At 47.3% G+C, this 18,022-nt stretch overlaps 1 protein-coding gene across 1 annotated transcript; it reads left to right on the top strand.

The window, feature by feature from the left end:
- Positions 1 to 371: 371 nt before the first annotated feature.
- Positions 372 to 16,964, top strand: LOC113586881 (glutathione hydrolase 7). The gene is made up of 15 exons (XM_027025275.2): positions 372 to 1,375; positions 7,931 to 8,157; positions 8,384 to 8,535; positions 8,693 to 8,807; positions 9,122 to 9,189; positions 9,616 to 9,689; positions 10,142 to 10,335; positions 10,517 to 10,604; positions 14,013 to 14,140; positions 14,296 to 14,384; positions 14,634 to 14,786; positions 15,104 to 15,221; positions 15,694 to 15,831; positions 16,104 to 16,203; positions 16,566 to 16,964. Exons 1-15 carry the CDS (start codon positions 1,204 to 1,206, stop codon positions 16,739 to 16,741), a joined length of 1,992 nt encoding a protein of 663 aa, XP_026881076.2. The 5' UTR covers positions 372 to 1,203; the 3' UTR covers positions 16,742 to 16,964.
- Positions 16,965 to 18,022: the final 1,058 nt, after the last annotated feature.

Raw genomic sequence — 18,022 nt, 5'->3', positions numbered from 1 at the left:
AATGTAATAATAAAAAGCACTCAGGATGAAACTTCAAGCTTTTCTCATTTTTCACACCCCACATCGGGATGTGTGCGTGCGTGCATGCGTGTGTGTGCGAGTTGAATAAGAAGTATGTCCTGAATATCGTTCAAGACGAAATACGAGAACTCCCTATGATTGCAGTAAAACCGGAGCTGCAACTTTAAATGCAAGCTGTGCGCTCAGTATCACTACATCAGCTGTGAAGACGCATGTCAATCCCTTTACCCGCTCTCTCCCCTCAGCTAACCACACACACACACACACTACCTCTCCCCTCAGCTAACCACACACATACACTATACACACCACCTCTCTCCTCAGCTAACCACACACACCCCATACACGTTTACACGTTTCTCGCGGATAGACTCGGAGTGATGACATTCGAGAGCCGCGAGGTTAGCGCGACAGCTGCGCCTTTAAGGAGGCCACGCGCGATGATGTCTGGTCTTTAACGTGACCACTGCATCGCTGTATAGCTCCAGCTTTTCACCACGACAGAACCTAAATGCAGTGCCTGCAGCAAAGCTAGTCCGTGGATCCTGCTTATTTTGCCAGAGTCGACATGCGATGAGCATACCTTGCACAAGACGCGTCTGTCGGCCAGATTACAGGAGCGTTAAGAGAGTTCATGCTTGCTTGTAAACGTGACCGGCGCTAATTAATTTTAGTATGATTTTGTAATTGACAAGTGCAGTTTCTTTTGGAAATAGCTTGCGTCTGCCCTCGGGACACCCTGCATTTACGTTCATCTCGCGCAACGCGTAAGCAGGGAACGTGTGGCATTCACCAGCTCGCGTCATTATAGACGAATGCACGGAATTGAAGAGATTTCCCTCTCTGTGCACAGGCCGACGCGTTTGCGCTGTCCAGGGGGAGTCACGTCTGATGTCACGTGGAGCGAAACGAGCGTCGCCAGACCAACCACCGGTTCCTCGCGCTGACAAACCTGCTGTAAACGCCGTCATAATCACAGGCTGCGCGGAAGAGGCTCGGAGCCTGGCGCACTTTCCCTGGGCGTCTAATCTAACGACGTCCTGTTGAGGATTACTAAAAGAAGCAACCCCGCACGAGACGTATTTGCGTTTGGTCCTTTTGTGATCGCGAGCTCTAGGGTTTTCCACGCACGCACGCACGCGTCCGCCGCTTGCTGCCGGAGAGCGCTCCTCCATCGGCGCCATGGCCGATGAACACGCCGGGCTCGAGGCAACGCTGGGAGGCGCGTACTCGCCGGTCGACTACATGAGCATTACGAGCTTCCCTCGCTTGCCCGAGGATGACGCGGTGTCCGGAGAGCACGCACTCAAGTCGAGAAAGGACGAAGATCACGTGCTCGGCGAGCAGGACACAGGTAACGCCCGTGAGCCTACGTTCAGTATCACTGAACGCGAGCGAGTCAGTGATGCGTATGGTCCGACAACTCATTCTACAAAATGAATGTATACAGGCCCTACCGGTGCCGCCTCAGAGCCGATATGACCACGCGCCCTACCGGTGCTCCCTCGGAGCCGATATAACCACGCGCCCTACCGGTGCTCCCTCAGAGCCGATATAACCACGCGCCCTACCGGTGCCGCCTCAGAGCCGATATGACCACGCGCCCTACCGGTGCTCCCTCGGAGCCGATATAACCACGCGCCCTACCGGTGCTCCCTCAGAGCCGATATAACCACGCGCCCTACCGGTGCCGCCTCAGAGCCGATATGACCACGCGCCCTACCGGTGCTCCCTCAGAGCCGATATAACCACGCGCCCTACCGGTGCTCCCTCAGAGCCGATATAACCACGCGCCCTACCGGTGCCGCCTCAGAGCCGATATGACCACGCGCCCTAGCGGTGCTCCCTCAGAGCCCATATGACCACGCGCCCTACCGGTGCCGCCTCAGAACCGATAAGACCACGCGCCCTACCAGTGCCGTCTCAGAGCCTATATGACCACGCGCCCTACCAGTGCTCCCTCAGAGCCGATAAGACCACGCGCCCTACCGGTGCTCCCTCAGAGCCGATAAGACCACGCTCCCTACTGATGCTCCCTCAGAGCCCATATGACCACGCACCCTACCAGTGCTCCCTCAGAGCCGATAAGATCACGCGCCCTACTGGTGCTCCCTCAGAGCCGATATAACCACGCGGCCTACCGGTGCCGCCTCAGAGCCCATATGACCACGAGCCCTAGCGGTGCTCCCTCAGAGCCGATAAGACCACGCGCCCTACCGGTGCTCCCTCAGAGCCCATATGACCACGTGCCCTACCGGTGCCGCCTCAGAGCCGATAAGACCACGCGCCCTACCGGTGCTCCCTCAGAGCCCATATGACCACGCGCCCTACCGGTGCGGCCTCAGAGCCGATAAGACCACGCGCCCTACCGGTGCTCCCTCAGAGCCCATATGACCACGCGCCCTACCGGTGCCGCCTCAGAACCGATAAGACCACGCGCACTACCAGTGCCGTCTCAGAGCCTATATGACCACGCGCCCTACCAGTGCTCCCTCAGAGCCGATAAGACCACGCGCCCTACCGGTGCTCCCTCAGAGCCGATATAACCACGCGCCCTACCGGTGCCGCTTCAGAGCCGATATGACCACGTGCCCTAGCGGTGCTCCCTCAGAGCCGATAAGACCACGTGCCCTACCGGTGCTCCCTCAGAGCCGATATGACCACGCGCCCTAGCGGTGCCCCCTTAGAGCCGATATGACCACGCACCGTACCGGTGCTCCCTCAGAGCCGATAAGACCACGCGCCCTACCGGTGCTCCCTCAGAGCCCATATGACCACGTGCCCTACCGGTGCTCCCTCAGAGCCAATATGGCCACGTGCCTTACCGGTGCCGCCTCAGAGCCGATATAATCACGCGCCCTACCGGTGCTCCCTCAAAGGCGATATGACCACGCGCCTTACCGGTGCCCCCTCAGAGCCGATATGACCACGCGCCCTACCGGTGCTCCCTCAGAGCCCATATGACCACGCGCCCTACCGGTGCCGCCTCAGAGCCGATAAGACCACGCGCCCTACCAGTGCCGTCTCAGCCTATATGACCACGCGCCCTACCAGTGCTCCCTCAGAGCCGATAAGACCACGCTCCCTACCGATGCTCCCTCAGAGCCCATATGACCACGCACCCTACCAGTGCTCCCTCAGAGCCGATAAGATCACGCGCCCTACCGGTGCTCCCTCAGAGCCGATATAACCACGCGGCCTACCGGTGCCGCCTCAGAGCCGATATGACCACGAGCCCTAGCGGTGCTCCCTCAGAGCCGATAAGACCACGCGCCCTACCGGTGCTCCCTCAGAGCCCATATGACCACGCGCCCTACCGGTGCGGCCTCAGAACCGATAAGACCACGCGCCCTACCGGTGCTCCCTCAGAGCCCATATGACCACGCGCCCTACCGGTGCCGCCTCAGAACCGATAAGACCACGCGCCCTACCAGTGCCGTCTCAGAGCCTATATGACCACGCGCCCTACCGGTGCTCCCTCAGAGCCGATATAACCACGCGCCCTACCGGTGCCGCTTCAGAGCCGATATGACCACGCGCCCTAGCGGTGCTCCCTCAGAGCCGATAAGACCACGTGCCCTACCGGTGCTCCCTCAGAGCCGATATGACCACGCGCCCTAGCGGTGCCCCCTTAGAGCCGATATGACCACGCACCGTACCGGTGCTCCCTCAGAGCCGATAAGACCACGCGCCCTACCGGTGCTCCCTCAGAGCCCATATGACCACGTGCCCTACCGGTGCTCCCTCAGAGCCGATATGGCCACGTGCCTTACCGGTGCCGCCTCAGAGCCGATATGATCACGCGCCCTACCGGTGCTCCCTCAAAGCCGATATGACCACGCGCCTTACCGGTGCCCCCTCAGAGCCGATATGACCACGCGTTACCGGTGCTCCCTCAGAGCCGATATGACCACGCACCCTACCGGTGCTCCCTCAGAGCCGATAAGACCACGCGCCCTACCGGTGCCATCTCAGAGCCGATATGACCACGCGCCCTAGCAGTGCTGCCCCTGAGCCGATATGACCACACGCCCTACCAGTACTCCCTCAGCCAATATGACCACGCGCCCTTGCGGTGCCCCCTCAGAACCCATATGACCACGCGCCCTACTGGTGCTGCCTCAGAGCAGGTCTGTGTTGCTGCTCCACCAAGATCCAGTGACTTCATACACTTTGTACACAATTATTAGGCAAGAGAGTATTTTAGCCATATCATCATTTCTATGCATATTTTCCAACCAAAGCTGTATAAACTTGACTGTTTATTGGCTTTAAGCACATCTGGTGATGTGTATTTGTGTAATGAGGGAGGGTGTGGCCTAAGGAGATCAACGCCCTATATGAGCCAAAAAAAGACTGAGCCAAAAAAAGATTTAACTGACTATGAAATGGCAAAAATTGTGAAAAGGCTTTCAGAGGGTTGCAGCACTCTTAAAATTGCTAAGATATTGGGATGTGATAACAGAACTGTCAAACGTTTTGTTGCAAATAGTCAACAGGGTCGCAAGGAATGTGTTGAGAAAAAAAGACAAATTAACTGCCAAAGATTTGAGAATCAAACGTGAAGCGACCAGGAACCCGTTATCCTCCAGTGCTGTCATATTCCAGACCTGCAACCTACCTGGAATGCCCAGAAGTACAAGGTGTTCAATACTGAGAGACATGACCAAGGTAAAGAAGACTGAAACCTGACCACCACTGAACAAGACACACGAGGTGAAATGTCAGGACTGGGCCAAGAAATATCTGAAGACAGATTTTTCAAAGGTTTTATGGAGTGATGAGACATATGTGACTCTTGATGGACCAGATGGATGGGCCCATGGCTTGATCAGTAATGGGCACAGAGCTCCACTTCGACTTGGATGTCAGCAAGGTGGAGGTGGGGTACTGCTATGGGCTGGCATTATTAAAGATGAGCTAGAAGATGGAAGATGGATTCAAAATGAACTCCAGAAGTTGTTTAGAAGACAATTTCTTCAAACAGTGGTACAGGAAAAAGGCTGCATCTTTCAAGAAGACCATGATTTTTATTCAGGACAATGCTCCATCGCATACACTGAAGTACTCCACTGCATGGCTAGCCAGTAAAGGCCTTAAAGATGAAAGAATAATGACATGGCCCCCTTCCACACCTGACCTAAACCCTACTGAGAACTTGTGGGCCCTTTTTAAATGGGAGATTTACGGTGAAGGAAAACAGTGCAGCTCTCTGAACAGTGTCTGGGAGGCTGTGGTTGCTGCTGCACAAAAAGTTGATCGTCAACAGATTAAGAAACTGACAGACTCCATAAATGGAAGGGTCCATAAATTGGTCAGTTTTTTTTAAATGTCAGAAATGTTTATTTGTAAATTTTGAGTTGTTTATTTATTATTTTCACTTTAACAGATGAAAATAAACAAGAGAGATGTAAAAATGTCTGTATTTCCTTTAGTTGTATGATAATTCTAATAGTTGCCCAGTAATTCTGCACACACATATATTCTCCTAAGAAAGCAAAAACCTCACTTTGACATTCTTAAATATTCAGGTTTGAGGTTTATTAATATTTTGGACTGACCAAGAGCACTGTAGTTGTTCAATAACTAAACGAATCCTCAAAAATACATCTTCCATAATAACTGCACACAGTATATGTTTCTTTTTTGCTGCACTTTTTGGCAAAGCCAAGTCAGGCTATAGCCTTATGATGATGAAGAAGATTTTGACTGTAATTGTTGCCTAAAGCATTTGATGTTTGCAAGCTGTATGAATTCTTGACCTTTTAGTTTTTAAAGTGATGGGATGGTGAGGTGGGAGGAACTCAACAACCACGGGATGTGTGTGAACCGTGTGTTTTACTTGGTAGCAATCAGAGTTGCGTCTTTGAAGAGATGTGGTCGTGTGTGGAGGATTGTGGGAGTGAGCACGTTGAAGAGAGCGTAGAGACGCTAAACCAAGGAAAGAGAGGATGGAGAAGTTAAGCTTTTCTCAACTTTATGCAAATTAGGCAAGTTTGGCAGGACTGCAGCCAGTCAGCTCCGCGTGAGATGTTTTCGTCATGCTGCAATGAGCCACTAGCCGAATTCAAGATGCTGTGTGGGTTCGTGCGTAGACCGTTTTTGACACTGTAGGAGTAGAGAGATGTATTTCAAAACGACACTGCTGCGTGGAAGGAGGCTCCTTCACCAAAAAATGCCTTTGTGTTTTAGTGACACACCCACAGGGTTAGACGCAACAGGCGAAACAAGTTTGGCTTCATTGCAGTGGTCTGTGGTTTTGTTTTGTTTTTTGTGTTTTTGCTGGAGTTGTTTAGTTCAAGTTGAAACATCAATGCCTTGTCATTATATATGAGTTAAAATATTATTAATATATATTATATATTTATTAACCAGTGGTTTACTTAAGGCTGAATTGTTCAGTTTAGTACTATTAGAAATTGTTTAGCTTCATGTGCTCAGCAGTATGTAGCCACATAGAAAACCAAAACACCTCAGCACTTTTCCATTCGTACAGCCTGGGTCACACTCTGCTCACACGTGTTTCCCCAGACCCAGATGGGTAATCACACACGGGTGTCTCCCTCAGTCCGGTATGGTGTCGCACACGGGTGTCTCCCTCGGTCCGGTATGGTGTCACACACGTGTGTCTCCCTCGGTCCGGTATGGTGTCACACACGGGTGTCTCCCTTGGTCCGGTATGGTGTCACACACGTGTGTCTCCCTCGGTCCGGTATGGTGTCGCACACGTGTCTCCCTCGGTCCGGTATGGTGTCGCACACGTGTGTCTCCCTCGGTCCGGTATGGTGTCGCACACGTGTGTCTCCCTCGGTCCGGTATGGTGTCGCACACGTGTGTCTCCCTCGGTCCGGTATGGTGTCGCACACGTGTGTCTCCCTCGGTCCGGTATGGTGTCGCACACGTGTGTCTCCCTCGGTCCGGTATGGTGTCGCACACGTGTGTCTCCCTCGGTCCGGTATGGTGTCGCACACGTGTGTCTCCCTCGGTCCGGTATGGTGTCGCACACGTGTGTCTCCCTCGGTCCGGTATGGTGTCGTACACGTGTGTCTCCCTCGGTCCGGTATGGTGTCGCACACGTGTGTCTCCCTCGGTCCGGTATGGTGTCGCACACGTGTGTCTCCCTCGGTCCGGTATGGTGTCGCACACGTGTGTCTCCCTCGGTCCGGTATGGTGTCGCACACGTGTGTCTCCCTCGGTCCGGTATGGTGTCACACACGGGTGTCTCCCTCGGTCCGGTATGGTATCACACACGCATGTGTCTCCCTCGGTCCGGTATGGCATCACACGCGTGTGTCTCCCTCGGTCCGGTATGGCGTCACACACGGGTGTCTCCCTCGGTCCGGTATGGCGTCACACACGTGTGTCTCCCTCGGTCCGGTATGGTATCACACACGCATGTGTCTCCCTCGGTCCGGTATGGTATCACACACGCATGTGTCTCCCTCGGTCCGGTATGGCGTCACACACGTGTGTCTCCCTCGGTCCGGTATGGCGTCACACACGGGTGTCTCCCTCGGTCCGGTATGGCGTCACACACGTGTGTCTCCCTCGGTCCGGTATGTTATCACACACGCATGTGTCTCCCTCGGTCCGGTATGGTATCACACACGCATGTGTCTCCCTCGGTCCGGTATGGCGTCACACACGTGTGTCTCCCTCGGTCCGGTATGGCGTCACACACGGGTGTCTCCCTCGGTCCGGTATGGCGTCACACACGTGTGTCTCCCTCGGTCCGGTATGGCGTCACACACGGGTGTCTCCCTCGGTCCGGTATGGTATCACACACGCATGTGTCTCCCTCGGTCCGGTATGGTGTCGCACACGTGTGTCTCCCTCGGTCCGGTATGGTGTCGCACACGGGTGTCTCCCTCGGTCCGGTATGGTGTCACACACGCATGTGTCTCCTCAGAGCCGGACCTGTTCCTGAAGTCGGCACGGCTGCAGCGACTCGCCTCCTCCGCCTCGGACCTGGCAAGCCCCGACAGCTTGCCCCTGCAGGAGACCACGCAGGACCCCTTGGCTCAAGACTGCACCTGCACTCAAGACGGCCTCACGGTCATCATCATGGCTTGCCTGACCTTTGCCACAGGGGTCACCGTTGCCCTCATAATGCAGATCTACTTCGGAGACCCTCAGGTACCGACTGGACTGGAGACTGAAGGAACTGTTTTGTGCTTCTACTTCCTGTTTGGAGTCATGATCATTGCAAAACACGTGCAATTAAACTATGAAATGTCTTTTAAAGTCATTTTCCAAAAATCAGCAGCAAATATCACATTATATTGCACTTGCATTGTATGTAATATACGTATGCTCATAGAGCTGTGCTTGTGTTCAGTTTTCACACTGTTTGTTCTGTCAGATCTTTCACCAGGGCGCCGTGGTAACGGACGCCGACCGGTGTACGTCGCTGGGCCTGGACGTTCTGGCGGAGCAGGGCTCCAGTGTGGACGCGGCCATCGCTGCTGCGCTCTGCCTGGGCATCGTGCACCCCCACTCCTCCGGGATCGGCGGGTACGTGAGAAAAGGGCTCCGCACCATCGAAACCGGCCATGTCGGCCAGAACGAACTTGCTGATGCGTGTGACGGGCAGGGTGCGTTGCGGCACACGTACAGGGAGGAAGCGGCGACTTTAGGGCGGAGCTAAATGTCTTCTTTTCTGGCTGCGCAGTGGGGGAGTGATGCTGGTTCATGACATCCGGAACAACAAGAGCCGCGTCATCGACTTCCGCGAAACAGCGCCCTCTGGTGTCCGGGAGGAGATGCTGCTGAATCTGGAGCGGCAGGTAACGCGAGCGCTGTTGTCAGATATTCAGTGACAAGAAAATAAACGAAAGGAAAAGGTTCAGACGCACCTCAGCTGAACTCAGGACACGATATGAGGTTTCACTCTGGGACCTACACGGCCCCAGTTAAAAATCTAAATTTGTAAAAGTAGCATACAGCCCTAATTTACAGGTCGCAGTTCTAGTTGTTCTGACCTCCTGAATGGAACTTGTCTTTTGAGTTGGCTGATGTGTGTCTGGCCCTCGGGGAGCTTGGTGCGTCCCCATGCCGTAGGGTGTCCGCTGTGACGACTCTTCTATTTGTGTTCCTCCAGCCAGGTGTGCTGGTGGCTGTTCCGGGCATGCTCAGTGGCCTTCTGCAGGCACATCAGCTCTACGGAAGGTACACACACACACACGCACGCACGCACACACACGCACGCACACACACTGCCTTTGCTGATAATCGACCTATTTATAATAAACAGGAAATGCAGTGTCACTGCTAATGACCTGGACAGGAAATCTGTTAACTGTGGATTCCCACCTGTTTTGTGCGTAGAGTCTTTTGCACAACTGTCCCCAAAAATCTGAAACAGTATGTATCTTGCAGATCGGATATCTTTTAGGTTTTCAGTAACTCACCCGTGACTTACTGGACCTGTGATTCAGGCCAAGACCAGGCTCTGGACAATAAAGAACATTCTTGTTTAAGAATAAAGACCATTACACCAGCTGTAGCAGAACTAGGAGCAGGTGACCTGTCTGTGGTCGTTAAACGAAACGTCAAGTCAGACTGACACTCTTACACTGCTGTCGTCTCCTGCAGAAAGCCATGGGAAGAGGTCATCGCTATGGCTGCAGAGGTCGCCAGGAAAGGATTCAACATTACCCATGATCTGGGTGAGTAGTCTGTAATAGATATTTACATTAAACACACACACCCACATGCACGCACACACACACTTATAAAACTTATCTTTGAGGAGTGTTATCAGAGATTGTTCATTAATGTTCTTTTTATAAAAAAGCAACAAATACACAAATTTTCCAATATTGAAAAATATTTCGAAAACCACTTGTCATCAGGGGGACCAACAACACAACAAAATGTTGATGTTTGTATATCGTATATCCACTATGTGGACATTAGGTTCCCACAGAGAGCTTAACACATGCACCTATCTACAAAAACACCCCCCCCCCCACCACACACACACACACCACACCTATAAACCAATCCACACACACACCCATCCACACATACAAACACAGACATACGTGTGTTCGTAAGAATGATTTCAGAAATGTAAGTGTAACCTAAGACAAAACCTGTTTGTTTCTGCCCTCCTTAGCGGACGCTCTGTCCAAAATAAAGGACCAGAATGTTTCGGACGCATTCCGAGAGCTCTTCCTCCCGGACGGCCACCCTCCTCCCCCTGGTCTGTTCACCACACGGCCTGACCTGGCGGCCATTTTGGACAGAGTTGCGGCCAATGGGATCTCTTCATTCTACAAAGGAAACCTGACCCAGGAAATGGTGTCCGTGGTAAATGACCAATCACACAGCACGTTGCTCTATGCAGCTAGTCAAGAAGTATTGATTTATTTATATATATATAGGTGATTAGATATTTATTATAATATTTGGATGATTAGATTGTTCTCAGGCCACACTAGGTGAAACGTCATTAATCCTGCTTTGAATATGGATATGGTTCTGTGAGCAGGTTCAAGCTAACGGCGGACTCTTGACTGAGGAAGACTTCACCAACTACACCACTGTCCTTGATCAGCCCGTACAAAGCCTGTATCAGGGTAAATGTCACTCGCCTTCATATCCAGCGTTAGAGTTATAGTAATGTTATCATTAGTGTAGTGTTATATATTTATATTTATATTTATATTTATGGCATTTAACTGACGCTTTTATCCAAAGCGACTTACAATTATGACTGAGTACAACTTGAGCAACTGAGGGTTAAGGGTCTTGCTCAGGGGCCCAACAGTGGCAACTTGGCAGTGATGGAGCTTCAACCAACAACCTTCCTATTAAAAGTCAAGTACCTTAAACACTGAGCTACCACTGCCCCTTTGTTATCATTAGTGTGCTATTAGAGTAGTGTTGTAATTAGAGCTAATGGTAACACTACTCTAATGATAACACTAAACTAATGATAACACTAATGATAACACTGCTCTAATGATAACACTAGAGTAGCGTTATTATAGTAGTGTTGTCATTACAGCAGTGTTATCATTAGTGTGCTATTAGAGTAGTGTTGTAATTAGAGCAGTCTAATGATAACACTACTCTAATGATAACACTAAACTAATGATAACACTAATGATAACACTGCTCTAATGATAACACTAGAGTAGCGTTATTATAGTAGTGTTGTCATTACAGCAGTGTTATCATTAGTGTGTTATTAGAGTAGTGTTGTAATTAGAGCAGTCTAATGATAACACTACTCTAATGATAACACTAAACTAATGATAACACTAATGATAACACTGCTCTAATGATAACACTAGAGTAGCGTTATTATAGTAGTGTTGTCATTACAGCAGTGTTATCATTAGTGTGTTATTAGAGTAGTGTTGTAATTAGAGCAGTCTAATGATAACACTACTCTAATGATAACACTAAACTAATGATAACACTAATGATAACACTGCTCTAATGATAACACTAGAGTAGCGTTATTATAGTAGTGTTATCATTAGTGTGTTATTAGAGTAGTGTTATCATTAGAGCAGTGTTATCATTAGTGTTATCATTAGAGTAGTGTTATCATTAGAGCAGTGTTATCATTAGTTTAGTGTTATCATTAGAGTAGTGTTATCATTAGTGTTATCATTAGAGCAGTGTTATCATTAGTGTTATCATTAGAGCAGTATCATTAGTGTTATCATTAGAGTAGTGTTATCATTAGAGCAGTGTTATCATTAGTGTTATCATTAGTGTTATCATTAGAGTAGTGTTATCATTAGTGTTATCATTAGAGTAGTGTTATCATTAGAGCAGTGTTATCATTAGTGTTATCATTAGAGCAGTGTTATCATTAGTGTTATCATTAGAGCAGTGTTATCATTAGTGTTATCATTAGAGCAGTGTTATCATTAGTGTTATCATTACAGCAGTGTTATCATTAGTGTTATCATTAGAGCAGTGTTATCATTAGTGTTATCATTAGAGCAGTGTTATCATTAGTGTTATCATTAGAGCAGTGTTATCATTAGTGTTATCATTAGAGCAGTGTTATCATTAGTGTTATCATTAGAGCAGTGTTATCATTAGTGTTATCATTAGTGTTATCATTAGAGCAGTGTTATCATTAGTTTAGTGTTATCATTAGAGCAGTGTTATCATTAGTTTAGTGTTATCATTAGAGCAGTGTTATCATTAGTTTAGTGTTATCATTAGAGTAGTGTTATCATTAGTGTTATCATTAGAGCAGTGTTATCATTAGTGTTATCATTAGAGTAGTGTTATCATTAGTGTTATCATTAGAGCAGTGTTATCATTAGTGTTATCATTAGAGCAGTGTTATCATTAGTGTTATCATTAGAGCAGTGTTATCATTAGTGTTATCATTAGAGCAGTGTTATCATTAGTGTTATCATTAGAGCAGTGTTATCATTAGTGTTATCATTAGAGTAGTGTTATCATTAGTGTTATCATTAGAGCAGTGTTATCATTAGTGTTATCATTAGAGCAGTGTTATCATTAGTGTTATCATTAGAGCAGTGTTATCATTAGAGCAGTGTTATCATTAGTGTTATCATTAGAGCAGTGTTATCATTAGTGTTATCATTAGAGCAGTGTTATCATTAGAGCAGTGTTATCATTAGTGTTATCATTAGAGCAGTGTTATCATTAGAGCAGTGTTATCATTAGTGTTATCATTAGAGCAGTGTTATCATTAGAGTTATCATTAGAGTTATCATTAGAGCAGTGTTATCATTAGAGTTATCATTAGAGTTATCATTAGAGCAGTGTTATCATTAGAGTTATCATTAGAGTTATCATTAGAGCAGTGTTATCATTAGAGTTATCATTAGTGTTATCATTAGAGCAGTGTTATCATTAGAGTTATCATTAGTGTTATCATTAGAGCAGTGTTATCATTAGAGTTATCATTAGAGTTATCATTAGAGCAGTGTTATCATTAGAGTTATCATTAGAGTTATCATTAGAGCAGTGTTATCATTAGAGTTATCATTAGAGTTATCATTAGAGCAGTGTTATCATTAGAGTTATCATTAGAGTTATCATTAGAGCAGTGTTATCATTAGAGTTATCATTAGAGTTATCATTAGAGCAGTGTTATCATTAGAGTTATCATTAGTGTTATCATTAGAGCAGTGTTATCATTAGAGTTATCATTAGAGTTATCATTAGAGCAGTGTTATCATTAGAGTTATCATTAGAGTTATCATTAGAGCAGTGTTATCATTAGAGTTATCATTAGAGTTATCATTAGAGCAGTGTTATCATTAGAGTTATCATTAGAGTTATCATTAGAGCAGTGTTATCATTAGAGTTATCATTAGAGTTATCATTAGAGCAGTGTTATCATTAGAGTTATCATTAGTGTTATCATTAGAGCAGTGTTATCATTAGAGTTATCATTAGAGTTATCATTAGAGCAGTGTTATCATTAGAGTTATCATTAGAGTTATCATTAGAGCAGTGTTATCATTAGAGTTATCATTAGAGTTATCATTAGAGCAGTGTTATCATTATAAGATGATGAGAAGGCCAGTGTCTCAGGTAGTAAAGATGACATTTAACAGCACATGCTGATTCAGGACAAGTGAGTCTTAAATGTCAGTTTATCCATATTATATTACATATGAAAATATTTGTTTGTTTAAAGTATATTTGAGTAATTGCTGTGCAACGAAATGCACAGAAACGTGAAGACGGTTTATACACGTCAGTACTTAATAAATGGAATATGAATATTCATATATGAACATGAACCCGTGGTACGCACACACTGGACACATGTAAGATTCATCTTGATGAGGGTCTGTACTCTACTGCTTAGGGTGCCATTACTATACCAGCAGATAACAGCTTTAATCATCATTATCCAGGGTAGATCTAAAAAATCTGCTTCCTGAATGTGTAGCTCCTTGTTAAGGCCAGGGTTTGGAGTAGCCATAGGGGGAAAAGATTTCTGCTTACTGCTGCTTTTATCTGGTACTGTGTAGATTACCAGATAATGACTCCTCCACCACCCCATGCTGGGGTCGCTTTGCTCACTGCCCTCAACATCCTGGAAGGCTACAACATCACCAGTCAGATGCCGAGGAACAGCACCCACCTCTGGATGGCTGAGGTACTGTGGCTTTTGGGTTTACCTATATGTGATGCTCTCCCACAAGTGCTGCATGATGGTTAGTTTCACGAATGCAGCATGTTCACATGTCTGAATAATCACAACAGTGAGATAACGGTGTCTTTTATTTGTCACGTTTTCTGTTTCCTGTGTAGTCTCTTAAAATTGCCCTGTCCCTGATTAGTGAGCTCGGAGACCCCTTGTACAATTCCTCTGTCTCTGAAGTTGTGGCCCAGATGCTAAGGTGATGTTCACAGTAGCTCATCACACCTTACATACAGAGAAAAGACTTTACACTTCAAACACAACGAACAATAAGGTGTGAACATGTAGGACAATATAGGAAATTTAGTTTATACTTTTCCTTTTAATTTTGTAATATATTTAATGGAAGCACTTTTGTTGTTGAACGTTGAGGAGCTACCAGTATCCTATAACAATGAGGACACTTTACCCACAGTGGGGAAAATAACACATTGTTTTTGTGTTCCAGTAAAAGCCAGGCGAGTGTATACCAACAGACGATCAATAACAGCCAGGCTTCTGCGCCTGGCCAGTACCCTCCTAGCCAGTCCCTGGAGGAGGCCTCTCTGGCCAGCCAGGTCATGGTCATGGGCCCGGATGACTTCATAGTGTCTGTTATGAGGTAGGTGGCGTACAGAAGCTGGTTTCCACGCTTCCCTTTGGACATCGTGGAACCAGCTAGTGAGGGAGAATGAAAGGTTGGGAATTAGTTTACTTTTCTGACAGTGCAGAATGCTGACATTTCACCAGGGCTGGGTGATATGGATTTCAACTGAATTGACATTTTTCCAAAAATGTGATATGATATATCATGATTGGTCTTGAAGATCGAAGCTCAGGACCAAATTGTGTGTTTGTTTGGTTCCCAGATTGGTTCAGCTAGCCCCTCCCCTTTAACGCAGTGTACTCAATACCACAATGGCCTGTTCTCTCACACAGCTCTCTGAATCAGCCCTTTGGAAGCCGCATTGTCACTCCCTCTGGGATTGTCCTGAACAGTCAAATCCTGGACTTCTCCTGGCCCAATAAGACCGGAACCTCCCTCCCACCCAACCCGGTACAGGACCCATGTCATTCACTCTGCTAACTTCAGTATTAACTCATGCTGGAAAACTGCAGTCTATCCATTCCAGTACTTTTCCCTGGGTGAATAACACGATGGGCAACACATGATTTTTATTGTTTAGCTTTACATTTTTACATGTTCAGCATTTAGCAGATGCTCTTATCCTGAGCAGCTTACAAAAGTGCTTTGTCATTTCCTCATAGATACATCCTGGTACAGTACAATAGGTTAAGAGTCCAATATACCAAAGAACTAGAATACTGTAGAAATACAGGGATCAATACTGATGCCTAGAAGACCTGCAGAATTATTTGGCCTATTTCAAGTAACCTTTAATGTCATTCCTTCTCATTGTTCCACTATACTGACACTTTCTATTCAGAACAATTACTAGCATAGTAGTTTATATTACTTTTCTGTAAATTGAGATGTTGCCTCTGCTGCCCCCTGTGGTCATCTCCAGCACAACAGCATCCAGCCAGGGAAGAGGCCACTCTCCTTCCTGACGCCCACGGCCGTGAGACCCTCGCTAGGCGTCTGTGGGACCTACATGGCCCTGGGGTCTTCCAGTGGGGACCGAGCCCTGAGTGGCATTGCCCAGGTCCAAACTTGCAGCTCTGTGAGGCTCCACAAGGGGGAGCTATTACAGCTATTGTGTTGTTATGCTTTTGTGCGTCACCTGAAAAGTAGGAAATTGTAACCTATGTATTTTTATTTTATGATAAGCACAATGCTTAATGAAAGATTACATAAATGTAGTTGAATAATAATAAAAATAATAATAATAACTATTTTCAATAATAACAATTATGTTAGTATTCACATACAAGTGGAATCATTAAAAACTCATTCAGTTTTTGTTTTCTGTTGCAGGTTTTGCTGAACGTCCTGTCATTGCATAGAAACCTCAGTGAGAGTCTGGCGTGTGGACGACTTCACCCACAGCTACAGCAGGACCTTCTCCTGGTGGACGGTAAGTCTTTCATTCCTACGTTTTCCTTCATTCGGCTCCAGGGAGTTTTCTGATCTCCGGTAATTGCCCTCGAGTCCTGCTTTCTCCCCCAGAACGTGAGCACTGGACTGCTCCAGAGGTTCTAGCTTTTGTGAAACCATCCTTTTATTCTTCTGCACTTTACTACTAACAAGCGTTCTCCTGCCTGTCTGTTCAGCAGCATGAACACCACAGTTGAAATGAAACATGGAAACAGTGTTGCACTGTGATGTTGCACTGTAATGCTACACAGTTGTACTCCCTCTTTGTAACATTCTACTTTTAATGATCAGGTAGATCCAGACAGCCAGTTACTGCCTGACCCTAACACTCTTTCCCACCAGCTGAGTTTCAGAAGGCAGACGTGGATGCCCTCCTGCAGAAGGGGTATGAGGTGGAACAGGTGGATGTCATATCGCTGGTAGAGGGGACGAGGAGGACAAATGACCTGATCGTTGGAGTGAAGGATCCCCGTAGCACAGATGCCTCTGCCCTCACTATGTCCATATCCATGCCTTAACCCCGCCCCATCTTACATGGCCCCGCCCACCACACCAGCCCCACCCCCTGCCTTTCCTGTGAGTGGAGAAGAGAGAGGCAGGAGAAATGGATCATAATAAACCCTCACTTCTTCATGTGTCCTTGACCTTAGGGTGGTCAGAGCATGTCTGCTGTTACACACACACACACACACACACACACACAGAACATGTCTGTGGGCCACACACACACACAGTGTAATAGAACATGTCTGTGGGCCACACACACAGTGTAACAGAACATGTCTGTGGGCCACACACACACACACACACACACACACACACACACAGTGTAACAGAACATGTCTGTGGGCCACACACACACACACACACACACACACACACACACACACAGTGTAACAGAACATGTCTGTGGGCCACACACACACACACACACACACAGTGTAACAGAACATGTTTGTGGGTCACAAGCTACACACACACACTGTGTAACAACGCATTTGTGGGCCACATGCTGCACGCGTGCGCACACACACAGTGTAACAGAACGTGTCTGTGGGCCACATGCTACACACACACACACACACACACACACAGTGTAACAGAACGTGTCTGTGGGCCACATGCTACACACACACACACACACATTGTAACAACGTGTCTGTGGGCCACATGCTACACACACACACTGTGTAACAATGCGTCTGTGGGCCATGTGCTGCACACACACACACACACACACACACACACACACACACACAATGAAACACAATGCAACAGTGGGCCACATGCTGCCCACACACACAATGCAACACAATGTGTGGATGTATACATTTGAATACTGTTCAGAGCGTGTGTGTGTGTGTGTGTGTGTGTGTGTGTGTATACACTTGAGTGCTAATCAGTGTGTGGTCCAGGCCACAGATGTGTTTACATTATGGTTCTCCACAGTCACACCCTTAACATGCTGTTCACCTTACCTACTGCACACAAGTTCAAAATACTTAATGTGTACATCAAGAAATATTTAATATTAGCTTACTTTTTTCATTTTCTAATGATCTCTGTGATCTGAGCACTAACACCCTGTGAAACTGGACAGATAGTGACCAAAATGATTCGTTTGTTCAAACTACACTGGTGTGCTGTGCTCAGCATGAACCAGTTATATGGAATATTTGAATATCTTGGAGGACTGGGCTGGGAGTAAAAAGTGACATTCAGTTAAGCCCATGTAAAGATTCCTATGGCTGTAACACTGTAAAAATACTTGTAGTGATGGCTAGTTCTCACTCAGAATG

Source organism: Electrophorus electricus, chromosome 24, assembly GCF_013358815.1.
Source record: "Electrophorus electricus isolate fEleEle1 chromosome 24, fEleEle1.pri, whole genome shotgun sequence".
Lineage (NCBI taxonomy): Eukaryota > Metazoa > Chordata > Actinopteri > Gymnotiformes > Gymnotidae > Electrophorus > Electrophorus electricus.
This window is presented reverse-complemented; position numbering and strand designations above follow the sequence as displayed.

Excerpts from the sequence above, each read along its gene's own strand:
- LOC113586881 (XM_027025275.2), top strand. The coding sequence starts at position 1,204 with ATGGCCGATGAACACGCCGGGCTCGAGGCAACGCTGGGAGGCGCGTAC. Across the intron at positions 8,536-8,692 it reads CACTCCTCCGGGATCGGCGG|TGGGGGAGTGATGCTGGTTC; the intron begins GTACGTGAGAAA and ends CTGGCTGCGCAG. Across the intron at positions 14,141-14,295 it reads CCCACCTCTGGATGGCTGAG|TCTCTTAAAATTGCCCTGTC; the intron begins GTACTGTGGCTT and ends TTTCCTGTGTAG.